Source organism: Coenobita brevimanus, chromosome 112 (assembly GCF_032717465.1).
Source record: "Coenobita brevimanus isolate Jiangsu-jjx chromosome 112, ASM3271746v2, whole genome shotgun sequence".
Taxonomy (NCBI): Eukaryota; Metazoa; Arthropoda; class Malacostraca; order Decapoda; family Coenobitidae; genus Coenobita; species Coenobita brevimanus.
In genome coordinates, this window is record NC_137065.1 from 5076402 (window position 1) to 5100493 (window position 24092).

General features: G+C 41.5%; 1 protein-coding gene across 1 annotated transcript in view; it reads left to right on the top strand.

The window, feature by feature from the left end:
• LOC145418059 (chymotrypsin A-like) overlaps positions 1–24092 on the top strand; it is a 56984-nt gene that overhangs the window by 28635 nt on the left and 4257 nt on the right. The window contains exons 3-7 of the mRNA XM_080286592.1: positions 13206–13395; positions 17802–17913; positions 19153–19300; positions 21727–21780; positions 23113–23249. Coding sequence (XP_080142718.1) covers positions 13206–13395; positions 17802–17913; positions 19153–19300; positions 21727–21780; positions 23113–23249 — 641 coding nt within the window. The remainder of the gene's footprint in view (positions 1–13205; positions 13396–17801; positions 17914–19152; positions 19301–21726; positions 21781–23112; positions 23250–24092) is intronic.

The following is a 24092-nucleotide window of genomic DNA, read 5'->3' on the forward strand; positions in this document are numbered from 1 at the left end:
AGCTCGAGAAACATGGTGTTGTGGTGTGGTGTGGTGTGGTGTAATGTGGTGTGATATAATGCAGTGGGTTCCTAATAAAAAATAAATAAACGAAAGAACCAACAGCTGGAAACCTGAAATAATGTAGAATGTCCGTTCTTCAGAACTGACCAGCTGCATAAATGACTAGCAGCACAAGTCAACACCTGTTTTAGAGAGTTGGACGGAAAAGTGGTGGGAGTGCAGTGCTTGGCTGGTGCTACGTGCCTGCCGTAGTGGGGGAGGGATGTAAGCAGACAAGTTAGTAAAGCAGTGATCATTGGAGCAACTACAGTAGAAAGAGAAGGAGCCAACATTGCCGTGAAGAGAGGATCAGGGGAGCAAGCATGAGGAGGGGAAAGTGATAAACTGAAAAGCCTTTCACGCCACCTTGTTTAGAAGAGCCATGTGTCTTGAGCTCCCCATGCCTGAGAGTTGTACTACAAACAGGGACATGTAAGATCCCTGTAAGAAGTATGCAATTGAATATGGTTAAAGAGAGAGAGTACGGAGTCAGTTCACCACACCCTATTTCTGGGAAACGGATCTTTCAAGAAAAAGAATCCGATTTTTCCATGACAGAGTCCTGGCAAATGAAACCCAGCAATACTGAGAAATGATAAAGGACTCAGGTGTGTGTTCTTGGAAACTAAGGGATATTCATGTGGGTTAGATGCAAGACGTATTTATGTATAATAACGTTTCTTTTGCTGAATTACTAAATAACAGACAAGTCAGAAACTGGCTCTGTCATGGCTTCATCCCGTTGTCGTTAAATGTAACTAAAGTGATTTATGCTGCAGGAAGCGAGTGGCATAGTGTAGGGTGGAGTCATCAGCGTACAGGTGGATAGGGTTTGGTGTGCTGCTCAAAAGGCTATTAATGAAGAGGAGGGAGAGAGCTGGTAAAAAAGACAGAACCCTGTGGAACACCATCACTGATAGCTTTAGAGAAAAACACTGACCATCTTCAAAAGCAATTAGAGTACGACCAGAATGGGAACTAGAGATGATGACATAGATAGAATATGCGCTATAAGAAAGCAGCTTGAAAACTGGAGATTTGTGCCAGACTCAGTCGAAGTGCTATAACAAAAGTTTCACCAAAGTTGCGAAAAAAGTTACCAAGCATCTGAAAAAAATTGTGAGAAGCTCGCCAGTAGAAAGTTCGTAACAGAAACTATGCCAACAGTCAGAAAGACTGTGAGAAAAAAAAAAATGCTTCAAAATCTTCCTCTAGTGGATAAATCGAAAGACTTTGGAAATGTTCGAGGTTAAGGCAGCTAAGAGATGGAAGTTTGGGAACGGTCACTTTTCTTCAGGATGGGCTGAATGCGAACAAACTTCCACTTAGAAAGAAATGTACTGTACATGTTAACTTAGGTTTGCCTGGGTGATGAGGTATATGAGGTACTAGCTCATTGCACTTGGAATGAATTATAAAAATGTAATTGTAATTTTATTATTATTATTATTACTACTATTATTAATATTATTATTATTATTACCTTCTTTTCTGTATATGTGCCCCAGCCATTTCCAGCGAGACAGTCTCACATATTCATTAACTGGTTCCACTCTCGTAATATCCCTTACTCTTGCATTTGTAACTCTGTCTTGCCACTTTACCCCAAGAATCCTTCTCAGTATTTTATTCTCAAATCCTAATACTTTCTGATCTGTTGCAATTGTACTGTGCCATGACTCATGCCCATAAATTAAAATTGGTCTAACCATGGACTTGTAAATTTTCACTTTAGTATGTACCGAAAGCATATTATGTGCCAGAGTGGACTGCTAGAGGAAGGAGAGGTAGAGGTAGGCCGAGGGAAACCTGGTTGAGGACAATGAAAAAAGAAGCAGGAGATGAGTGTTGGTGGGACCAGAAGGAGATGGCAAGAGACAAATATTGGTGGAGAGAGTTCATTGAGGCCCTATGCATCCCGTGGGGTGCCTCAGGAAATGATTGATTGATTGATGATGATGATGATGATTATTATTATTATTATTATTATTTCTTTTGCGTGCGTGCGTGCCTGCGTGTGTGCATTCGTGCATGCGTGCGCGCGTGCGTGCCTGCGTGTGTGCATTCGTGCATGCGTGCGCGCGTGCGTGCATATGGGTGGGGAGGAGGTGGGGCAAGATGAAGACCAGATTTAGCATGATTCAGGCAGAGCATAAAGTGCATGTGGTCGAGGAGTCACTTGAAGAAAGCTCAGAATAATTTCATGTTCTGTGTTCCTGATATAGGCGGCTAGAGTTATTATGCAACCCTCCTCCTCTGCACACCATCACGCTCGCCTGTGACCCCCTACCGATCTGGCATGCTTTACCTGTTGCTCCAGCCATACAGCCATACCCCTCCAAGACGCTTTTGGATAGGTGCTTCTCTTGTCTGTTTTGTGCGAGGGAATGTGTACGGGAGAGTATGGTGGAAACAATACATGAGTTCAAGTGTTTTGTGTGTGTGTGTGTGTGTGTGTGTGTGTGTGTGTGTGTGTGTGTGTGTGTGTGTGTGTGTGTGTGTGTGTGTATGCGCGCGCTAGCGACAAGATTTGTTTAGAAATTAGGAGGAGTAGTAAGGTCAGTAGTTTCTTGAGTGACAGGCGGAAAGGATGGGAAGGAGAGGCTGGGAGAGACGGGAGCCCCAGATTTCCCTGTTATCAGCTTTCCATGTCCTCTTGAGTATGCCTTGCTCAATTAATGCCACACTCTCTTCCCTATTTATTCATAGTGTAATATAATACAGTGTTTTGTGGCTGAGAACTAAATTTTTACGTATAGTGTTGTGAAGCCTATTGTGGTTTATTACAGTGTAGCATGGATCAGTGGTGTAGTGTAGTATGAAACTGTACTGCATTACATGGTGTGGTGCAATCTGGTGGGTTGTATGGTGTATGGTGCAGTTTAGTGTGATGTACTCTAGTGAAACATACTGTATTGAAGTGCTGTAGCGTGTGTTCTTATGTAATAGTGCATGATGCTTAGTGTGGTGTGGTAGAGTGTAGCGTAGTATGGTGTGGAGCGATATACTGCATCAGTATGGTGTAGAGTGATATACCGCATCATAGGGTGTATTGAAACCTAATGTGATGCAATACAGTGTAGTATAGTGACGTATAGTGTAGTATAGTATGATGTGGAATAATTCATGACACTAAGACTCGTATTAAAACTGACTTATGATGCTTCGTGGCACCTTCTCCTAAGCGATTTATTTTGCAGAGTATACCTAAATATTTTCTTGTGTGTTATTTATATTGTTTAAATACCGACAAGCTTTCTATCAATAGTATAAATGAGGTGCTGATGAATAATGTGCAAAATAAATCACTTAAAAAGAGGTGTTACAGTATTTCCAAATCCACTTTAACGAACAAGAGTGCTATAATGAAAGACTATGGCGCTTGGTACTTTAGTGAGGTGTACAGCTCGAGAAACAGCTATCTTCCGAGTCCCGTTTGAAGAATATTTAAAACTAGCGAAAAACAGTGAAAACCCAATCTCTACCAGTGTGTGTTTCAGATGCTTCGATTTTCACGCCATGAATTCGTCGATTGTAAGGTGCGATGTGGCGCTGTCCCCTCCTCATCCCCCCTTATCTATCAAAGTCTCCCCCTTTTCCTATCTCCCCCCCCCTCCTCCCATTGTATATATATGCGCCGCTATGATTACATGTCTCCGTTCAGTTGTGTGTTGGAGGGGGTGGTGGTGGTGGTGGTGGTGGTGTGTCAGGTGTCATGTCAGTTTAGTTCACCTAGACTGAGTGCTGTGGCGGGGTGTTGTGTGTGCTCCTGACTCTGTGTTTCTGTGTTCCGGCCTCTACGTAGCTCTATTTTTGTAACTTTGAATATTTTCTTGTCATACCGGCTCCATATACCTGCGTTATACCCTCGACCTGGCTCTGTTTTTGTTACTGTGATTTTGTGTACCGCTAGCTCTGTATTTCTATGTTTTAGTCATTCTGGAGTTCTATTCTGTAACTGTTTTAATATTTTCCCGTCAGACTGGCTCTGTAATTATGTGTTTTAGTCTCTACGTAGCTCTATTTCTGTAACTGTGATTTTATGTACTGCAAGCTCTGTGATCCTGAATTTTAGCCTCTCCTTAGCCTCACTGGAGCTCTCTTTTGTAACTTTATAAGTATTTTCTTGTCATACCTGCTCTATATCCCTGTATTATAACTTCCACATAGTACTTTTTGTGTTTTACTTTTTTTGTATGCAGCCGGCTTTATTACTGTACTATATAAGCTCTATGCACCTCTGTTTTGTATATATATTTTGTATTTCTGTCTTTCTGCTGCTGTCTCCGTGTTCCTGTATTATTGTAGACTCTACGTAGCTCTATTTTTGTGACTATCATATATTTTTGTGCACCGCCAGCTCTGTATCCCTGCATTTTAGCCTCTCGCCGGCTCTATTTTGTAATCTTTATTCTTGTGTAGTAACGGCTCTATAACCCTTCATCTCTGCCTGTCTGTAGCCTTGTTTTGTATTTATTTTGTACTTGTGTGTTATTGACTCTGTATCCCTGTACCTCCATTTTTTCTGTTTGATACTTCTGTCTTCTGGTGGCTCGAAGTTTCTGTATGATGCTCTCTTGTTCACGTAAATTTTGTATTTATTTTTGTACTTTCGGTGCTGCTGGGTCTATATCGTCATTTCGTAGTTTATTTGTAGCTCCATTTTGTACTCTTCAGGTTATTCAGTTACAGAGTAAGAGTTTTATTGCCAATACGCCTTTCATTCTAATTTGGCCTAAAATTGACATCTCTCCATCTCGTATGCTGAGGTGTAACACGGGATTAACACTAGAATTCGCTGCCAGTCACGAAGAAGTGCCATGACAATTACTTAGAGCCGTAGCACTGTTTTTTTCCGCCACCTAGCTACGTCAAATTAGTTGCAAAAGGACGAAACTCTGGGCCAAGTTAAGGTAAAAAGAGTATAGTAACTTTTTATAAGCTTTTAATACTGTAACGGGTAGTTCTAAGTGCTGAAGACTTTATATTTCTGTATTTTGACCTACTCAGAGCCTCCTTTTGTATCCCTTTTGCAGTTTTTTGAGAGATTTAGGTAAATGCTTTGAATATTTAGCAAGTCTTGTATTTTTCTTGTATCACCCAAACGGCTTTACGGAGTAGTTCCTTATGTTTTTTTTTTTTCCCCTAAAATTAGCATATTACGAAGCCAATCTGCATTTTTTTTTTAATCTTGTGATTCGCATAAGGGCTTGTGTGTGGAGCGGGGGATGTTTGCCTATAAACTGTTTTTGTGAAATTTCATGAGCAACCAGTGCTTTTACAGGATGCCTTGTTTGAAGCCGACCATATATATTTGTGTCAGAGCCCCGGCGTTCCTCTCTTTTGTATTTATTTATGGTACTGGCTTTATTATCTTGTTGAGAAGATTAGGAGAAATACACTGAGGTGGTTTGGACATGTGGAGAGAATGGAGAATGAAAGACTGACTAAGAGGGTGTATGTAGGTGAGGTGGAGGGAGGGAGAGGGAGGGGTAGCCCGAGGATGAGGTGGAGGGATGGAGTTGAGAGGTATATGAGGGAGGGGGGGGTGAGTTGGGGGGAGGGGAGTCAAATGTTGGGTGACAGAGTGACTTGGAGGCGTTTTGTCTGCGGCCACCCTTTGCGGGATTGGGGCGTCGGGCTATAGATAGATAGATAGATCTTTTCCCATTCTCTTGTCTCTTTTCCTATTTTTTTTTATTCTGAAAGTCTGGCACATTTAATGTTGTATTTACTTCTCAAGGAGTCTGTAAAAAATTTCTTAATTCGTTATTCTATACCTTGAATCTTCTTATACAGAATGATGCAAAGATGTGATTTTTTTTTTTTTGTCCTTCCATTTGATGTTATGCATTTCCAGTGACTCAGAGGAACACTTTGCATAGTTAAATTTTCGCACCGTGGCCGAAAAAACTTATATAATTCCATGTTTTCATCCTCATAGGCAATTATTGCATTTTTCGAGCGAGTCAGACTTGTAAGTGTATTTGCCATCTGTTTTGCTTATTTCTGCAGTTTCTTGAGAGATTAAGTGTAGTAGTTTGTATGCTTAACTTTTTTTCTGTGTATTCTTGCTACCTAAAAAGAATATCATAATGTTTGTATACTAACTTAGCCTAAGACTGCCATTTCTCCACCTTGGATGCTGAGTTGTAATAATAGATTAACACTAGAATATAATGCTAGTCACGAAGAAGTGTCATGGAAAGAAGGTAAAGCATTAATATTGGCTAGTACTGCCATTATACGAAATAGGCTGCAAAAAAGACGAAAATCTGGGCCAAGTTAAAGTGAAAAGGGTATAACAAACTATACCCTGTTTGACTGACCTGTGCAGCTGAGATGTATGGGGCGAGTAGGGTGCGTTTGAATCGCGGCTGCTGATTGGCCGCCCATGATTTAAATCTACACCTCTTATTATTTTAACACATACATATTTATATTTTTTAACTGCCTTCAATACAAGCAGCCAGATTATATATGGAATAATTTCCGAAGCTGAAGAGGTCAAAAATACCTTTAAAAGTTTACTGTTACCAAAGAAAATTAAACGATTATAAGGTTTTATAACACGACGAGTGATGTTTGAAGTAAATTATCCAACCATGCCTTACACCCATGTCCCCATGTTGCTTTACATCCACCCACGGTGTACACCTACGTCTGCATGTTACACTGTAATATCCACTCTCGATGTACACCTACGTCCGCATGTTGCAGTACAATACATGAATGCCTGTACTTCAGTGACCATCGGTGGCCAATCAGCAGCCACGAAACAAACACACCCTTCTTGCCCCATACATCTCAGATGCACAGGTCAATCAAATAGACTATAATGGAAGTCAGTTTGCTTTCACCTGACGGGACTGGACCACTGCCACACCGTAAATAAGGGCTACTCAACTGGCGGCCCGCGGGCCAAATCCGGCCCTTGAGTGGTTTTTGTTTGACCCTTTGACCAACTAAGAAGAATGAAAATAAACAAATAAACAAGCATAAAACAGAGAATTTTGCGTTTTTCTTTTTATTTATGTATTTAGCGGAAAATGAAACTGCAAATAATGTACGAATTCCTCGTTTCTTTCTGTGTATATTTGTTTAGCTAGAGGGGAAAAATACAGGTAAAATAATGTATGGCCCTTTTGTTAATATGAGTTTCATAATTCGGCTCTGCTTCTAGAGTAGTTGAATAGCCTTGCCTTATATACTAAGTCGTGTTTTCATGAACGTCCATCAGTCTTACTTATCAGGTAGGAATGATTCTCCATGGTTACAAGTTTAATCCAGTGTCACTACACTTTGCCATTAACTGAGCTGAAAAGGGTTAGGGATCTTTTTCAGGTCAGATATAAGACGTTACATACAGAGAGGTTCAGGGTGATCAGTCCTACCTTCCTGAGCGTGAGATTTATCCTAGTGAAAATACTGCAAAATTGTCTTGAAGGAGTCAGTATAAAACCAGAAAAAATACATATATCAGTGTTGTGGTCAGCATTTTCTCGGATTTACTACTTTTTGCATCCAAACAACCAGAACTTCCCTCAGCTGAACAAAGTGGCCTGCGCAGCATAACAAAATAAGTCAATGGAAAGCGAAAGAGTTAATTTATTGCCGCATTCTTCTCCAGTCATTCAGAGAGCATTTAGCACTTTCACTTTATGCTTGCTGACGGTAGGTGGTGGCAACCATATTCCACTCACCTGATGTAGTGCTGCCTATTTCGTCCTTTGTCTTTATCATTCCTTTTCTGTGTCTACCCTCCTCCTTTCGTATTTCTTGTCATCCTTCCTGTCACATTTTATTATTTTTCTTTCCACTTCAGGCGCCTTTACTCTGAATGACAAGCCTAGTGGTCTCCTATAACCACATGGACAGAAAACCAGGTGATGTGACGCCTACTATGGTGTTCCTGTTAACAGGGTGGAGAGACGCAGTTGCATTTTTCCCACCTGGGAACCAAACCTCCATTCTCATCCCTGCGCCCCTCCTAAGCACGAGGTGCTGTCTGTTCGGGGTAGAATTAGTTCACCACACGGGACCCTCGGCCAAGACCTGGATCAGAAGAGTTAAAACCCTTCCAGTCCTGTGACGTCTTTTATTCTTGCCTCTACAAGGCGCTTTTATTTACCTCGGGATAAACTTCTCCAGCCTGGGGGGTTAGAGACGGCTCTCATTAACCCATTTACTACTCAGGATTCGCAATTCGTTGAGTAAAATCGTCTAAAGTTGCAGACATAAAATGGAAGACGTCACCGGAATGAAGGATATTTATTTTTCCGGAGTGGGTATCTTGCAGCTGAACACAACCGTCTGACGTTACCCGGAATGAGACAGGCTACATAGTTTGCATTTTGTGGCTAAACTGTTTACTTGTTCGCATGATAACCGAAAGTCTGGATTTTCATGTATTTTGCTCTCTCTGGTGTTCCCTTTCTTGTGTGTGTGTGTGTGTGTGTGTGTGTGTGTGTGTGTGTGTGTGTGTGTGTGTGTGTGTGTGTGTGATACCGAAAACTTTTTCACACAATATAGTGCTTAACACTGAAGTTTGTATGACTCACTCTCAGCTGCATGATAGTCTGGCGTTAGGTGGAACAGAATACTAGATTTGTATCGAGCACGAGAGGGTTAATTGAGACAGCATTCACTCTTTTGGGCTCCTATGACTCACTCTCAGGTAAATGAAATAATCTGCCATTGACGGGAATTTGTGTTTTTGTTGTTGCTGCTGTTGTTATTCTACGTGGTGGTACCTACATAACAGGTCGGTAGTGCTGCCTGGCTATATAAAAGCTCTGCAGTTCCCTCAGTATCCCCCGAAAGGAGAATGGTTGGCTGCAGGAGATGGACAACTTCAGCCCACAGTCCACTGGATTTACATTCATATGAAACTGGGGCTACAGCTACTACTACTACTACTCATACTACTACTACTACTACTACTACCACTACGACTACTACTACTACTATTACTACTACTACTACTATTACTACTACTACTATTACTACTACTACTACTACTACTTCTACTACTACTACTACTACTACTACTAGGAAAGCCCTCTTGTAATGAAGGGGTTCATGAAGGATACAGATAATCCCTTCCGTTCAAAATCTCTGCTGGATGAAATACAAAAGACGTGATCGTGGTGAGAGGGTTAAGGTGTTCTTCTACAGGTAAGTGAATTAAGCGAAGGTAAGTTGGGGTGTGGTGTGAGGGACTAAGTGTGGTGGTGGGGTGTGTGGTGGTGTGCTGTGGTGGAGGGGGTGATGTACGGAGATAAGTGTGGTTGGTGTGGTGTGGCGTGGAGAGATATGTGTGGTGGTGTGGTGTGGTGTGGGAAGGTAAGTGTGGTAATACCGGGATCTCTGGAGGGGTTATGTAGGACGGTGATGAGGTGTGGTGATGTGGTGGTATTTGGATGTGATATGAGGGTGATGTTTGGGTGTGGTGTGTGGCGATATTTGGGTGTGTCGTGGAGAAGGCAAGTGTTGTGGTGCTAGGGTGTGATGTGGTGGAGGCAGGTGTGGTGATGTGGTGTTGGTGGGTTATGAAAGACTGGAAGAAAAAGATGATATGAGTATGTGTGTGTGGGGGGGGGGGGAGGCTACATGGATTTGTAAATGAGGAAGACAAAACAAATGGGGCACAGATGGCGAAGGGATGTACAGTATTGGGAATATATATATCGGAGTACATGCCTGTGTGTGTGTGTGTGTGTGTGTGTGTGTGTGTGTGTGTGTGTGTGTGTGTTTTGATGCTATGGGTTAATTTATCTCCTGCTGTTAATATGCAACGAAGAGAGAACCAAAGGAAAATAGCCGCTTCCGAAAAATGTTAAAGGAAAGAATGCCGCATTTATAATCTGTTCATTTCGAGATACCTTGACATATTGCACAAGTAAATAAATAGAATAATAAATAAAAAAAAATAAATAAATAATGGTAATCTTAGGGGGTGCGAAAGACAGAATGAAGAAGGAATTTCGGATATTTATGCACATCTTTCCCCATTTTGCCTCGGCCTAGTTTCAGTTTTTCTCATATATTTAGTAGTCATGAAAGTGCAGAACCTCAAAGCCTCTTATAAGCATTCTGACCATTGGCTCATAAATATATTGTCGTTATCAAAGCATCTACAATATTTAATATCTTCGGTCCAAAGACGTCTTCATGTAGCTTGATAGTTACTTTCTAAACTGGAGAGGTTGGGTGCAGCATTCAATAGTCCCTTCATCTGGGCTCTCCTAAGCATAGGAATAACGTCTAGCTGCGACAAAAATAAATAAAGTGAAAGAAGTCCAAAGACTGAATAATTTACCACTTTTGGTTAGGAAGAAAAATAAAAATAAAATGTACAGACGTAAAAAGTAAAAAAGAAAAAAAAAAAGGGAGGAAAATTGCATTAGTTTATCTGAAGCGAACTTGGTCCCAAAAATTGTTAATTCCTACAGCCAGATATGTCTTTCCTTAATGGAACAGAATTATCTAGTTAGAACAAAGTTAGATGGACGTCGACGGGCTCAAGAAAAAAAAAAATTAATTGGCTTCTAACTCCTTCAGCACAGTCAGGTTCTTGTTTAGCTGAATGAAACCGCGGAAAACTTGCCAAAATATAATAGAAAAGAAGTACTTGGCCTCAGTAAGTTATTAAAAAGGGGAAAAAAAAGTTAATCGACGCTCTTCAAATCCGCACTCCTAACACCGATCTTAGAGGGTGTAGAGTCCCCATTTTTCTGGGTCTATCTGCGAAACTCATGATGAAAGTAAAGTATGTTTGGCATCTCTATCTCCTTGCTTAATGCGCTCTATAATGTGGCATGCAGGCTAATCTTAAGTCTTCCTCATACGGTTTCATGACGAGAGCGTAGCGTCTTTGGCTTCTCTGATTCCTTACCTTGCTGATGAACGCTCTCCTTGACCTGTAGTCAGGCTAACCTCCATTAAATCTAAAATGTGTTTCGTATTTAATGACCTGCGGAAATTTAGACCTTCTCTGTTTTAACCCTTTCAGTACAAAGACGTCCTTGCATTTCAGAACATTTTCTTGCATGCTGTTCATATCACTTCAATTTTTACGTAATTTTCAAAACTAAAATACGGGAATACATTTACGTGATTTGTGCAGAAACAGACTCATTAGAAAGGTAACAAACGACACAGTAGGTTTGGATGTGATTAATTTATATTCTCTTTTTATTTGCAGGTTCGTCAAAGGAATATGTCTAATCTACGGACGGTCCAGATATGTTCAACCATTGATTTCTTCCTAAATATCATTCAGTCGTCAGTCATCAGAGCACCATCCTCAGCCATCTGTTCTATCCACAATCATCTATTCTGTAATCATGTATTCTATCCCCGGCCATCCATTGTATAACAATCTTTACTATCCACAACCATCCATTATATAATATTCCATTCTTTCTGATACCATCCATTCTATAATAATTCATTCTATCCCTGATCATCCATTTAACGATTATACTATCTCTTCCCAACCATCCATTTTTTAATTCTAATTAATTATTCATTGCAGTGTCAACTTTCCATTCTGTCTCAGCCATCTATTCAGTACCAGCCATCTAATCTGTACAATCATTCATTATATCCCAACCATTCTTTCTATCCCAAGATCTAACTATCCAAACTCAAACCATGCATTATCTAACCATATATTCTAATTTAACCATCCATTATGTCCCAATTATCCATATTCTAACCATCCAGCCTCTAACCGTCCACTGTCTAACCATCTATTCAAAATCTAACTATCCACTCAGACTCCACGCCTCCTCCGGGGACCTGCTCTGCTGTACGCCCTCTCTGTGGTGAGTTTTGATAGTGTGGTGTGGTTTGGTGTGGTGTGGTGAGGTGTGGTAGTTTGTGGTTGGGGTGCGTTTGGTGTTGTGTGTGGCAGTCTGAGGATGTGTTGTGGTGTGGTGTGTGGTAGTGTGACGTCGTGTGGTGTGGTGTGTAGTAGTATGACGTGGTATGGTGTGATGTGGTGTTGTCAGTGTCAGTAATGAAGCGTTGTATGTGGTGTGATTTGGTGTGGTGTGGTAGTTTGAGGATGTGTTATGGTGTAGTGTGTGGCAGTGTATGGTGGTGGGGTGAAGTTTGTGGTAGTGTATGGTGGTAGAGTGTAGCGTGCGGTAGTGTATGGTAGTATAGAGTAGCGTGGTTTGGTAGTTTTAGGGTGTGCTGGTGTGTGTTCTGTAATGTGTGGTAGTGTGATGTGGTGTCTGTGGTATGGTGGAGTGTTGATATATAGTGGTGTGGTGTGGTGTGGTGTGGTGTGGTGTGGTGTGGTGTGGTGTGGTGTGGTGTGGTGTGGTGTGGTATGGGATGGGATGGTGTAGTTGAGTCTGTGTGCGACTGATTATTTTTCTTATTTGGATATGTACGAAATAGATTTTTATCCATTAATATGCCTGCCCCTCAAATGATGACATATCGACAGAAATTTATATATATTATGCAGTGTTCCTCAATGTTTTCTTCAAAAATTTTTAAAGAATCATAAAGAACAATAGGTAATGCATGAAGTTGTGTATATTTTAAGCTGAAAATGATTGACTAATTGACTACTAAGACTACTTCTACTAACACGACTAATACCAATACTAGCACTAATCCCAGCACTAATTCTAGCACTAATACCTGCACTGATTTTTTTTTTTTTTTTTTTTTGCTACAAAGAAAGAATAAACGAGGATAAATGATGGCTCCACCAAAGGTTATCTCTATATCCCTTTGCAACAGAGTTAATAGATTCTTGTAAGTTTTCATTCTCTCTCCCTCATTACTACTACTACTACTACTGCTACTACTACTACTACTACTACTACTACACTTTCTCCTCCTCCTCCAAGTACTACTGCAACTTCTACTACTACTACTATTAGCACTACTAGTACTATTAATACTCAACTCCTCCTCTTCCTCCTCCTCCTCCTCCCATTACTACTACTACTATTACTACTACTACTACTACTACTACTTCTCCTCTTCCTCCTCCTCCTCCTCCTACTATTGGTACTACATCTCTCCCTCCTCCTCCTCTTACTACTACAGTACTATCACTACTCCCACCACCACCACCACTACCACCACCTCTATCCCTACTCTTAACACCACCACATCCACCACCTTCCTTGCAGAGTTTTGCGGCGTTGCTCCCATCAACGTAGAAAACCAACGCATCGTCAAGGGCAACCCAGCCTCCCCCTTCGAATACCCTTACCAAGTCGGCATCGTCCCCCACTTCCCCAAAGGACCTGGGCTGTGTGGGGGCAGTATTATAAACAGCCGATGGATCCTAACCGCTGCACACTGCCTTGTTAATGAGGGGTTGGTGGCTCTGCGATTTATTGTATTTTTCGTGTTTTTTTTTCTTTTTTTTATCTTTCTGTGTGCCAGTTTGTCTATTCTTTTGTCTTAATTCTCTCTCTCTCTCTCTCTCTCTCTCTCTCTCTTCGCGTCTGCATTCATGTGTCTATTAGACACAGACAATATTTTAGAATATATACGATAGATAAGCATTCTGTTCATCTTTTGTTAAAAAAAAAAAAAAAAAATGCATGTATAGAGTAAGTATGTGGCTGTATGCCCAAATTGTCCTTTTCCATATTATTCTACTTTCTGCCGATCCTATAAAATTCCTTCAGGTTTTTCATTCCTGCAAGGTATTACTTCCTCTCTTGTTTCCTGTACGGCAAATACCGGAGGGTCTGGAGGGTGGGGGAGAGAGCCTTCTGCTGTGCTATCCTTTTCTCCTGCTCCTATGCACTATATTAGGATTAAGGCCCGACCACCTCGTAGGGACCGTAAGGTCTGTGTGGTCTGTGTATCTATGTAACTGTATGTAACTCTCTCTCTCTCTCTCTCTCTCTCTCTTTCTCTCTCTCTCACTCTCGATTCGCACTGCATCTTACTGCGAGAGGTGGTTATGTATTTGGCTCGGTCTGTCTGTCTGTCTGTCTTTTTGTCTGTCTGTCTTTTTGTCTGTCTGTTAAGAGGATTATGAAAAATTATGGGATGCAATTACACCCAATCTGCTATAATGACTCAGGACCATCAGATGATTAGGTGATTAATTTTTGGCCGAGAAACGTCATAGGTTATGGGTCAAGAGCATGATGAACTCAGACATCTTTGATCCAATTTTAACCAAACTTGGTGGAAAAGGTGAGGGAAACGAAAAGGGTGAAGTGACTCGATTTTGAAAACAATTGAATGTGAAGGTCACTGGACAAAGGCAAACGATGTTCTTTTATCACAAGAAGATCTGATTTGATATGGATAAGAGGTGGAAGGGTTTAAATTTAAGCGAGGATTAAATCTTTATAATAACGATCAAAGTTCAAAGTCCAATTTGAACCCAGCTTGGTGGACGGATTATGGAGGAATTGATTTGATTTAGAGAGTAATCAGTCAGACGTCAAGGACACAGGGCAGGATTAAATGTTCGGCCTTAAGATCCTTCCACACGATCAGCGGCAGTTCATCACGTCTACACGATTATTTTCCAGCAATATCTCTTTACCATATCTCAGAGCCACCTGTGCTGACTGATCGTGTGGACTAGTCTTGCGATCACTTGCACGGCGCGGGTGTTGCACTCTCTGAAGCCAAACTGAATAGAGAACGTTTGAAATAATAATCTTGTCTGAGTACGAGGCCTGACTGCTGGTGCTCAGTGAGTGTGCCCGAATGTAATAAGACTCATTTCATATCACTGAATGTCTCTTTCTTGTTCTTTTCTTTCTTTCTTTCTTTTTTTTTCACAACCAGTCACAGTCAGCTTTCATTATGTAGGCTTCTGGCCTAACCTTTTCTTTCTAGAATATGAAGTCATAGAGCAAATATGAGCTTTATCGGTTTTCTTACTCTCTTGTTTTGTAACAAAGTGATGAAACTTCTTTTTTTTTTTTCCTCTCAGTCTATCGTTGTGGTAGGTAGGGGCGCTCACCATCCACTCACTCCATGTAGTGCTGCTCTCGGGTGTCTGCCCTTTCCTCTCCTCCCTCCATTCCTTCCTTCCTCTTCTGTCTTTCTTTACTTCATTCTTTTAACGTCCTTCTGCCTAAGGGGGGCTTTACACTCTTTTGTCTTCCTGTCCTTCATTCTTTCCTCTTCCTTCTGCCTGTGGGTGACTCAACACTGAGTGACAAGCCGAATGGTTTCCCGTACACCAGGAAACCATTTACAACGCTTAGTGGTAACCATATTACCAAATTTTGGCACCTGGTGGGTTAATGGATAATTCCGGCACTTCAATTGGATTGAGCCCCTGAAGGTTTATATCCAAGGGATGGTTGGGGTTATTGCTCACGTAATGCCACTCAGGGATGAGTGAGGCTGATCACTCTCATCTCATTATTGCTCACGTCATGCTACTCAGGGATGAGTGAGGCTGGTCACTCTCATTTTAAATGTCAGGACCAACTTGCCTTGCCCCTGCCTCCTACGTACCTCATGGGGCAACGTAGGATTGGATGAAGGATGGATGGATGGATGGTCTCCCGTCTTCTTCAATCAAGGTGTTAGCTAGGTCGATGGAGGTGCGAGTGGGTTCCTTTAATATTGAGTCAAAGAGTGTTTATTGATATTCTTCTGATTTTCCTTCCCATTTTTTGTAATATAAGGCTTTTGTTATATCGAAAAACTAATTTTCTCTCTCTCGGTCTTAATACACACTATACTTCCCTTGTTGTGTGTGTGTGTGGGAGGTGGGGATGAAAGGTTTTTAATACTGTTGCCCTGAACGAGATCTCTAACCCCCTTCAGCTTCGTGGATGACTAAGTGTAGTCAGATTGGAGGGGTTGAATAGTAACTAAAGAGACTCATAATAGTGGGAAACTCATATCTAAGGTTCGCCGAATTTCATGCAGCTACGAGTCAGCATTCAAGCTGTAGCAGTGGCCCAGGTCCGCCAGCAAACTGATCATAGTAACCAAGGAGACTCATATCTACCTCATAACTACGGCTCATGGAATTTCATACAATCACGCTTAGTGGTAGTTGGTGGCGAACATCATCCACTCACTTCATGTAGTGCTGCTTACTTCTTCCTTAGCCTTTATCATTCTTTTTCTGTGCCTGCCCTCCTTTCTTCCTATTTCTCCCATCTTTCCTGTCACTTCTTATTGCTTTTCTTTCCATTACAGGTGGCTTTACATTGAGTGACAAGCCAAATGGTTTCCTGTAAGCCAAGAAACCATTTACAACGCTGGGTGGTAACCATATAACCAAACCATTCGTGCTCCCTACGTGTCAACAAGTGGGTTGGTGGAGGGTTAGTGCCCCTCCCTGTAAAACAAATAACTCAGAGTCAAATGGCCACCTCTTATGGGATAATGGCGTCTGGCAATAGATAGATAGATAGATAGACGCTTAGTACTCCAAGGTGCGGAATGGATCAAGTTCCGCCAGGTGGAAGCAAACTGATTATAGTAACCAAGGAGATTCATTCCGACCTCAAAACTGCGGCTTGTCGAGTTTCATTCAACAATAGCCCAGTATTCAAGTTCTGGCAGCGGTCCAGCTCAGTCAGGTGAAAACAAACCACGACTTTGTACTGTACTGCAGCTGTGAGATGGGACACTTCCGTTAGGTATGGGCAAATCAACTACACTGCATAATAATAATAATAATAATAATAATAATAATAATAATAATAATAATAATAATAATAATAATAATAATAATAATAATAATAATAATAATGATAATAATAATAATAATTCCCGAAACGAAGTCTGAGGACACTGACGCACTTAAAACCGGAAAGACAGTTTCCCGTCCGTCTGCCCGTCCATCCGTCTGTCAATCCATCCGTCTGTCCGTCCATCCGTCTGTCAATCCATCCGTCTGTCCGTCCATCCGTCTGTTCGCTCTATCTAGCGGCTGCAATTATGGACCGCTTTTAACAGTTCAGATATCAAATGAATTCACATGACGGTGTGCCCTCGTCGGAATGGTCAGTACGCTCACAGATACCCCAAGATCACAATGACCAACTTCCTTATTTACAAGAATACAGGCATAACATTGCATCACTGGGAAGGACGTTCAAAATGCAGTAGTTTATGCCTTTATTACAGTTTTGATTCAGCCCACTAGAAACTGACAAATTAAAAAATAAATGTAAATACGCACCTGTCACTAACTCATAAGGTAGAGGGGGCAGACAGGTAGGTAGGTAGGTAGGCAGTTAAGGGGAGAGGTACGTAGATAGGCATGGTAGGCAGATATGGTGGTGGACAGAGATAGGTAGACAGGAAAGTAGGTCGTGAAGTAGGTAGGAAGGTAGGCCAAGAGGTAGGTAAGGAGGTCGGCTGGGAGGTAGATAGGTGGGCAAGTGGGTAAATAAGGAGGTGGGTAGCGAGGTTCGAGGAAGTGGGTAGTCAGGTAGGTAGGTGGGTATGTAGACATGGGGGAGCAGGCAGGAAGGTAGGTAGGTATGAAGATCGGTAGGGTGGTAGATAAGTAGACAGGTGGGTAGATAGGGAAGTGGGTAAGGAAGCAGAAAAGTAGGCAGGAAGGTAGGTAGATAGGTAGGTAGGTCGGCAGGCAGGAAGGTAGGCACGGAGGTAGACAGAGATGTAGACAGGAAGATAGATAGGGCTGGTGGTAATATTAACACTAATACTAATACTAATAATAAAGATAATAGTAATAATAATAATAATAATAAGAAAGGTGATAACAATAATAATTCTGTGTATCTTACGGTCTTCCCTCCCCCCGACAGAGTTATGGCAAATGGTATAGAGGTGTACGTTGGCTCTATCTACACCGACCAGGCCCACAGTGTACCCGTGGCTCTATATTTCCCACACCCGGACTATGTTGATGTGATGAAGGTGGGTTATCATCATCATCATCATCATCATCATCATCATCATCATCATAGCCCTTCTAGCCCTTATTTCCGAATCAGAAGTTGGTACGAAGAAAATTCCACACAAAAAAGCAAGATAAAAAAAAATATGAGGACAATCAAATAGGCTGCAGTTATCACCATCACCATCACCATCACCATCATCATCATCATCATCATCATCATCATCATCATCATCATCTAAACTCTAATTCCCGTTTAAGAGTAAAATACAGAAAGAGAGGAGAAAAAAACACACAAAAATGGAGAACTATCAGACACACAACTCAGCCCTAAAACATTTCTCACTTTCTTGGTGACTATTAATCCTGTGATCTATCCTGACAAGATGACATTATTTCTCTAGCAAAAACAGATTCACAGAGATTAGGTGTGCTAAGCCGACTCAGTGCACTTTTTAAAACTTTCAGTCGTGTGTGTGTGTGTGTGTGTGTGTGTGTGTGTGTGTGCGCGCCCGCGCGCCCGCTCGCGCGCGCGTGTTTGAATATATTTATCTATCCGTCAGTCTGTCTACCCATCTACCTAAATATTTATTTGTCACTCATAATGACGACATATGTCTCATTCATCTCAAGGTAAATCTCACCTTCTTCGCCACACTTAGCTTGCAGCCCATTCCTATAATCTATCTATTTAAATATTTATCTATCTACCGTATCTGTCTACACCTAACAACTATTTCAATCACTTTTCACACCTTTGTTATTACTCCACCAAAGATGTTGGAGGAGATTATGCAGTCACCCGTGTCTGTCTGCCTGTTTATGTTGTCTGTCTGTCTGTCTGTCTGTCTGTCTGTCTGCCTATTGTTGTCAAGGAATTTCAGAAAGTTTTTATCGGGTTTCAATGAAATCTGATGGATAGGTGGGCATGGGTCAAGGAAGCTTTTACTAGATTTTGAGGTAAATCCAGACTCCGATGCAGGAGTATATAATAAATTTTATTGGCGCCAACAGAGGTATGCCTCCTCTGCAGATTATGTAACAAGGGCAGACTAAGATCACAAAATTAATTACCTGTGTCAACGACGCTGGGCAGAGGTTGGTTTATAGGTAAAAAATATATACTTACGCTGAAGAAGGTGTGCGCTTTCTTATTGCTTTTCAGTTATTCCTGTGTTTATCTACCTGTTCATATGTAGTCTACACAACCATCACTCAGTCCATCTACCAGTCTATCTACCCGTGTATCTACCTCTCAGGGCAACGACATCGGCCTCATCCTGCTCGTGAACGACTTAGTTTTCTTCCGTAACGACAACCTGCAGCCCATTTGCCTTGGCCGAGAAGAGGACATACCGTACGGAGGGAAGGCGGTCGTCACGGGATGGGGAGCTATGAAATATGAGAGTAAGTATGATGAGACAGGGTGACGGAGGCGATTCTTTTGTGATCGCGTCCTACTGTAGAGAATCTGGCAAGTGTGGGATGGAGAAATATAGGAGTGAGGGGTGCTTGGGTTGGCGAGAGGGTTGGATCACATAATATAGGCGATTCGTCTGTGGTCATCCCTAAAGGAATTAAGGCTATAGAGAAACTTTTATGAGGTTGTAGATGGAAAGGTATGGGAGTGAGGAGGGTGTGAGCTGGAGAAGGGACGGCTTGATGAAGGGGAAACAGTCTGACATGGAGGCGATTTGTTTGTGGCCACCCTTGCCGGCTATGATTTATGCGAGCGTGGGGTGGAGAGATTTAGGAATTAAGGAGTTTGAGCTGGAGACTGATGTCGGAGGACAGCGTGACATGGAAGCAAGTAATCTGCGTCTATTCCTGCCGAGATTAAGGCGTCTGGCCATGTTTTTATGAGAGTGTGGGGTGCAGAGGTACTGTTTATGAGTAGGGGGTGTGAGTTGGAGGGAGGCCAGCTTGATGAGGAGGGGCAGGGTGATACGTAGGCTATTCGTTTGTGGTCACCCCGTCCGACATTAAGGTGCCTGGCTACAGAGAAAGTGTGTGAGGAGACTGTAAGTAGATAGGGTGGCGAAAAGAGTTTATGCATGACTTTGAAGAGCTCTCAGTTTAATTTAATAGTAAGTGTGGTGTGGCAAATGAGCACGTGAGCATGAATATGGAACAAACGGATAAATATAGAGTGATGAAGAGTGTACAAGGTAAATTAGTGAATTTGAAGGTGGGACGAGAACTAGAAGTAACTAAAAGTGTGATCTGGTAAATGGGTTGATGAGAACGAGTATGCAGCAGACGATGCAGAAAGGCGGAGAGTATTTGAAGGTAGGAGGAGGCGTGGAAGAATTTAATAGTACGTGTGACATGGTAAATGAGTGTGTGAAAATGACTGTGGAGCAAATAGAAGTAGATACAGTAGTGAAAAGGGTACGCAATAATTGAGATTGAAGGTGGGATGAAGCGTAGAAAAAAATTAATAATGAATGTTATATGGCACATTAGTGTGTGAGAATGAATCTGGAGGATTTTGAAGCGATGGTGAATATGGTATATGTGAGTGAATTTCAAGGGAGGAAGCGCAGAATTTAATAGTAAATGTATGCTATGGAAAATAAATGTGCGGGAATGAGTATGGAGTGAATGGATATACAGTGGGTAGACTGGAGAAACGGTACACACTGAGTGAGTGAATCTGAAGGTCGGAGGAGGCGTGCAAGAATTATAATAGGACAGTTTGGTATAAGGAAGGATAACTTTTCATCACGACTCTCCTCCAAGAAAAATCATGCCTGTAGTCGACCTCACATGGACCGATACTGAAACAGATACAGAATAATGCAAGAGGTACAGTCTTGATCAAAAGTTCGGTCACAGTTCCTTGGCGAGTGTGGAGATGGATGCTGCCACTTGGAATTTATACATGATAGCGATATAAAGTACGTAATGGAAGGGTGTGAAAAGGAAGGGCACGATCAGAGGAGAAGGGGGGAGGATGTCATAATGCTGGTAGAGGACTAATGGCGATGTTTTTTTCTTTCTTTTTCACTTGGAAGTACATATGGCAAAGAACGCATTCAGGTAACTAAAGCCTCTTACAGCAAGACACAAGAAACAAGACATGACAATTACCCTTTTAACTGACACATGGAAATGAAAAACGGTGTTCCAAAATATATACCAAATACAATACCAATCGTGGCGAGATGACAAAACCTACATGTTTAATCTGAAATCCATCGTGTTGGTGGTCTTCTTCTTTTTTTTTTTTTTTAACTGTCTGCTTTTCAGTGCCAGAAGAAGCCAGTCATTCAACACATCTCTTCGCTCCTATAACGCACTCTTTGCTGAATAGAATCTACTGGCGCTAGCTTGAATAGAATACTAGAGTTGTTCCGATCATGAGGGGGCTATCGGTACCGGTAATAACACTCAGGTTTCTATAACATTGCCATATAAATAAAACCTGTCGGCGTTACCTGGATTAAAATACGAGAGAAGGTCTTTGACTCCCTCGCCCTACCACTATGAATATTAAATTGGGTTTGGCTATTGTTCTGCTTAGGATATAAAGTAGAAAAGCTGTTTTTGTGCCTGGCTTGCGTTTGCTAGGATACTTAGATTAGGTTGTTTGCATGTTTCAGACAATAAAAAGAAAAAAGAAAATAAAGAGGAACTAAAGACAAAAAAGTTGGTAGAAACAATGAACGTATTGTATTATTTTGTCATTTGCATAATCGTTTTGATAATATTTTGTCGCCAGTATTATATTATTCCTGTGGGGTAATTATGTTATATGCCTACTCTTGGCAGAACATAATGTGGAATTTGGACTTAATGACAATGCTTATAATGTTTTGTTCATCCAACAGTGGAAATCAGGGACCTAACTATAACATCAACGGTTGCGGCTCCTGTTCTAGAAGGTTAGGACTTAGAATAACTTGATTGCCTGCCTTAATGACATTCATGCCATTGATAGGCATAAATTTGAGCATCCTTATTATTATTATTATTATTATTATTACAGGGTGTCCCACAAGTCCAGCATCATAGGAAATTTTACAGAATCTATTCATAATGACCCCATATTCATGGATCTGGAAAGAAGTGTGCATTAATCCTTATGATGCCGGACTTATGGGACACCCTGTACTACTACTACCACTACTACTACCACGCCTCCCCCTAGCTATAGTGCAGGAGGCATTAAGTGATTGGTCTGTCCGTCCATGTGTGCGTGGGTGCGTGCGTGGGTAGGTGCGTCAGTAATAGTGGAAGCGATATCTCTTGAACCCATTGGAGGATTTCAACCAAATTTTTGAGACGATGGAGTGATTATGTTGGCTTGGTCAAGGGGTCAATGGTCTAGGTCATATGGGGTCTACTTAGTTTATCCTTGTGGACGAGATATCTCCTGAACCCCTTGACGGATTTCGACCAAACTTTTGTCATTGTTACAGTATGAAGGGATGATGAACTGATTAGGTCAGCAAGGTCAAGGAGTCAAGGATCAAGGTCATATGGGGTCGACTTAGTTTATCTTTAGTCTCTTTTCAACCCACAATGAACCCTGTCACGGAGGCTGTATGGCAAGTCCGTGTGCTAGGCCTGGTGGAAGCATACCAAGCGACATTTTACGTCGACATCCCGGGGCCCGTGTTCTCTGCGTTTTCATGCCTCTGCCACATATGCTGGAAGAAGTGATTGGTCTGTCCTTCCGTGCGTACATGGATGCGTGACTGGGTCCGTGCGTCCGTCCACAGCAGCGCAATATCTTTTGAACCCATTGAATGATTTCCACAAAACTTGTCAGTGATACAGTATGAAGAGATGATGAACTGATTAGGTCAGCCAGGTCAAAGGGTCAATGGTCCGGATAATATTTGATCGACTTAGTTTATTTTTATAATTATTATTATTATTATTATTATTATTATTATATTATATCCTATTGCCAGACGCCTCAATCCCGTACGGGGTGGCCACAAACAAATTATTAATTATTATTATTATTATTATTATTATTATTATTATTGTTCTTATCATTATTATTATTATTATTATTATTATTATTATTATTATGATTATGATTATGATTATTATCATTCTTCTTCTTCTTCTTCTTATTTTTCTTTTTCTTCTTCTTCTTCTTCTTTTTTTTTTTTCTTCTTCTTCTTTTTCTTCTTCTTCTTCTTCTTATTATTATTACCTGTTTCATCACTGTTACAATTACAGTTATCTTCCACCTTTCACAGGCACCCAAATGCCGCAGGTGCTGCAGGAGGTGGCCCTGGATGTGATCACAACCGAGGAATGCTCTAAACTGGAAGACCTGCCCAGCGACACTGATAAGGTCATCTGCACCCTTACCCACCACAAGGACGCCTGTCAGGTAAGCATAATTAGCAGATCAATAGAGTTAACAGGTAAAGATGTTTGGTACGTAGAAGAATTATTGACACTTAATTTCATGTGAGGGAACTGGGTCATGCTTGCAACTTGATTACTATGTGTCTTGTTGTGTGGAGTGAGCCATAGTTTTGAGGTAGGAATGAGCCTCCTTGGTTGCTGGTCAAATCTATCCTTTAATCTGACTTCACGTGGTCATCACCTGAGTTGAAAGGGGTAAGGGATCTTTGTCAGGTGAAAACAGTCTGACTGTCATGGGCCTCAGGGAATGGGCTAACGATTCTATGCCCATTTTCGGACGTTATAAATCACGAAATCTGATTTTTTGCGAAGTGTGTAGTTACTTGCAAGGGTGTATAATTGGCTGCAGGGGTATATAATTGTTTTTATGCAAGGAAGAAGGCACCAAAGGCTAGAAGCCAACAAGATTGTTCCCTCTAGGAAAAAACAAAACCAAGATAACAGAGAGCCAAATTCAAGTTCAGTTCATTTCGAGATGCCTGGACATACTGCGTTTGAAAGACTGGAGATCATAGGCGGTAGGAAATACAGACAGAGGAAGACAGTTCCAAAGCTGAAGGACTGGGAGTCAGGATTAACTCTTCCATTAGAGATTTGGACAGAAAAGAGATAATAGTTTGCTGCTACACGGGCGCCACGCTCCCGCGTAGTGGTGGAGGGATGCAAGCAGGCAGTTCAGAGGAACAGTAGCCACCGAAGTAGCGATAAAAGAGAGATAAAGATGCAACAGTGCGGCGAAGAGACAAGGGTTGAAGGGAGCCAGTAAGAGGATGAGAGTTAATGGGACGTAAAGCCTTTGACTCCA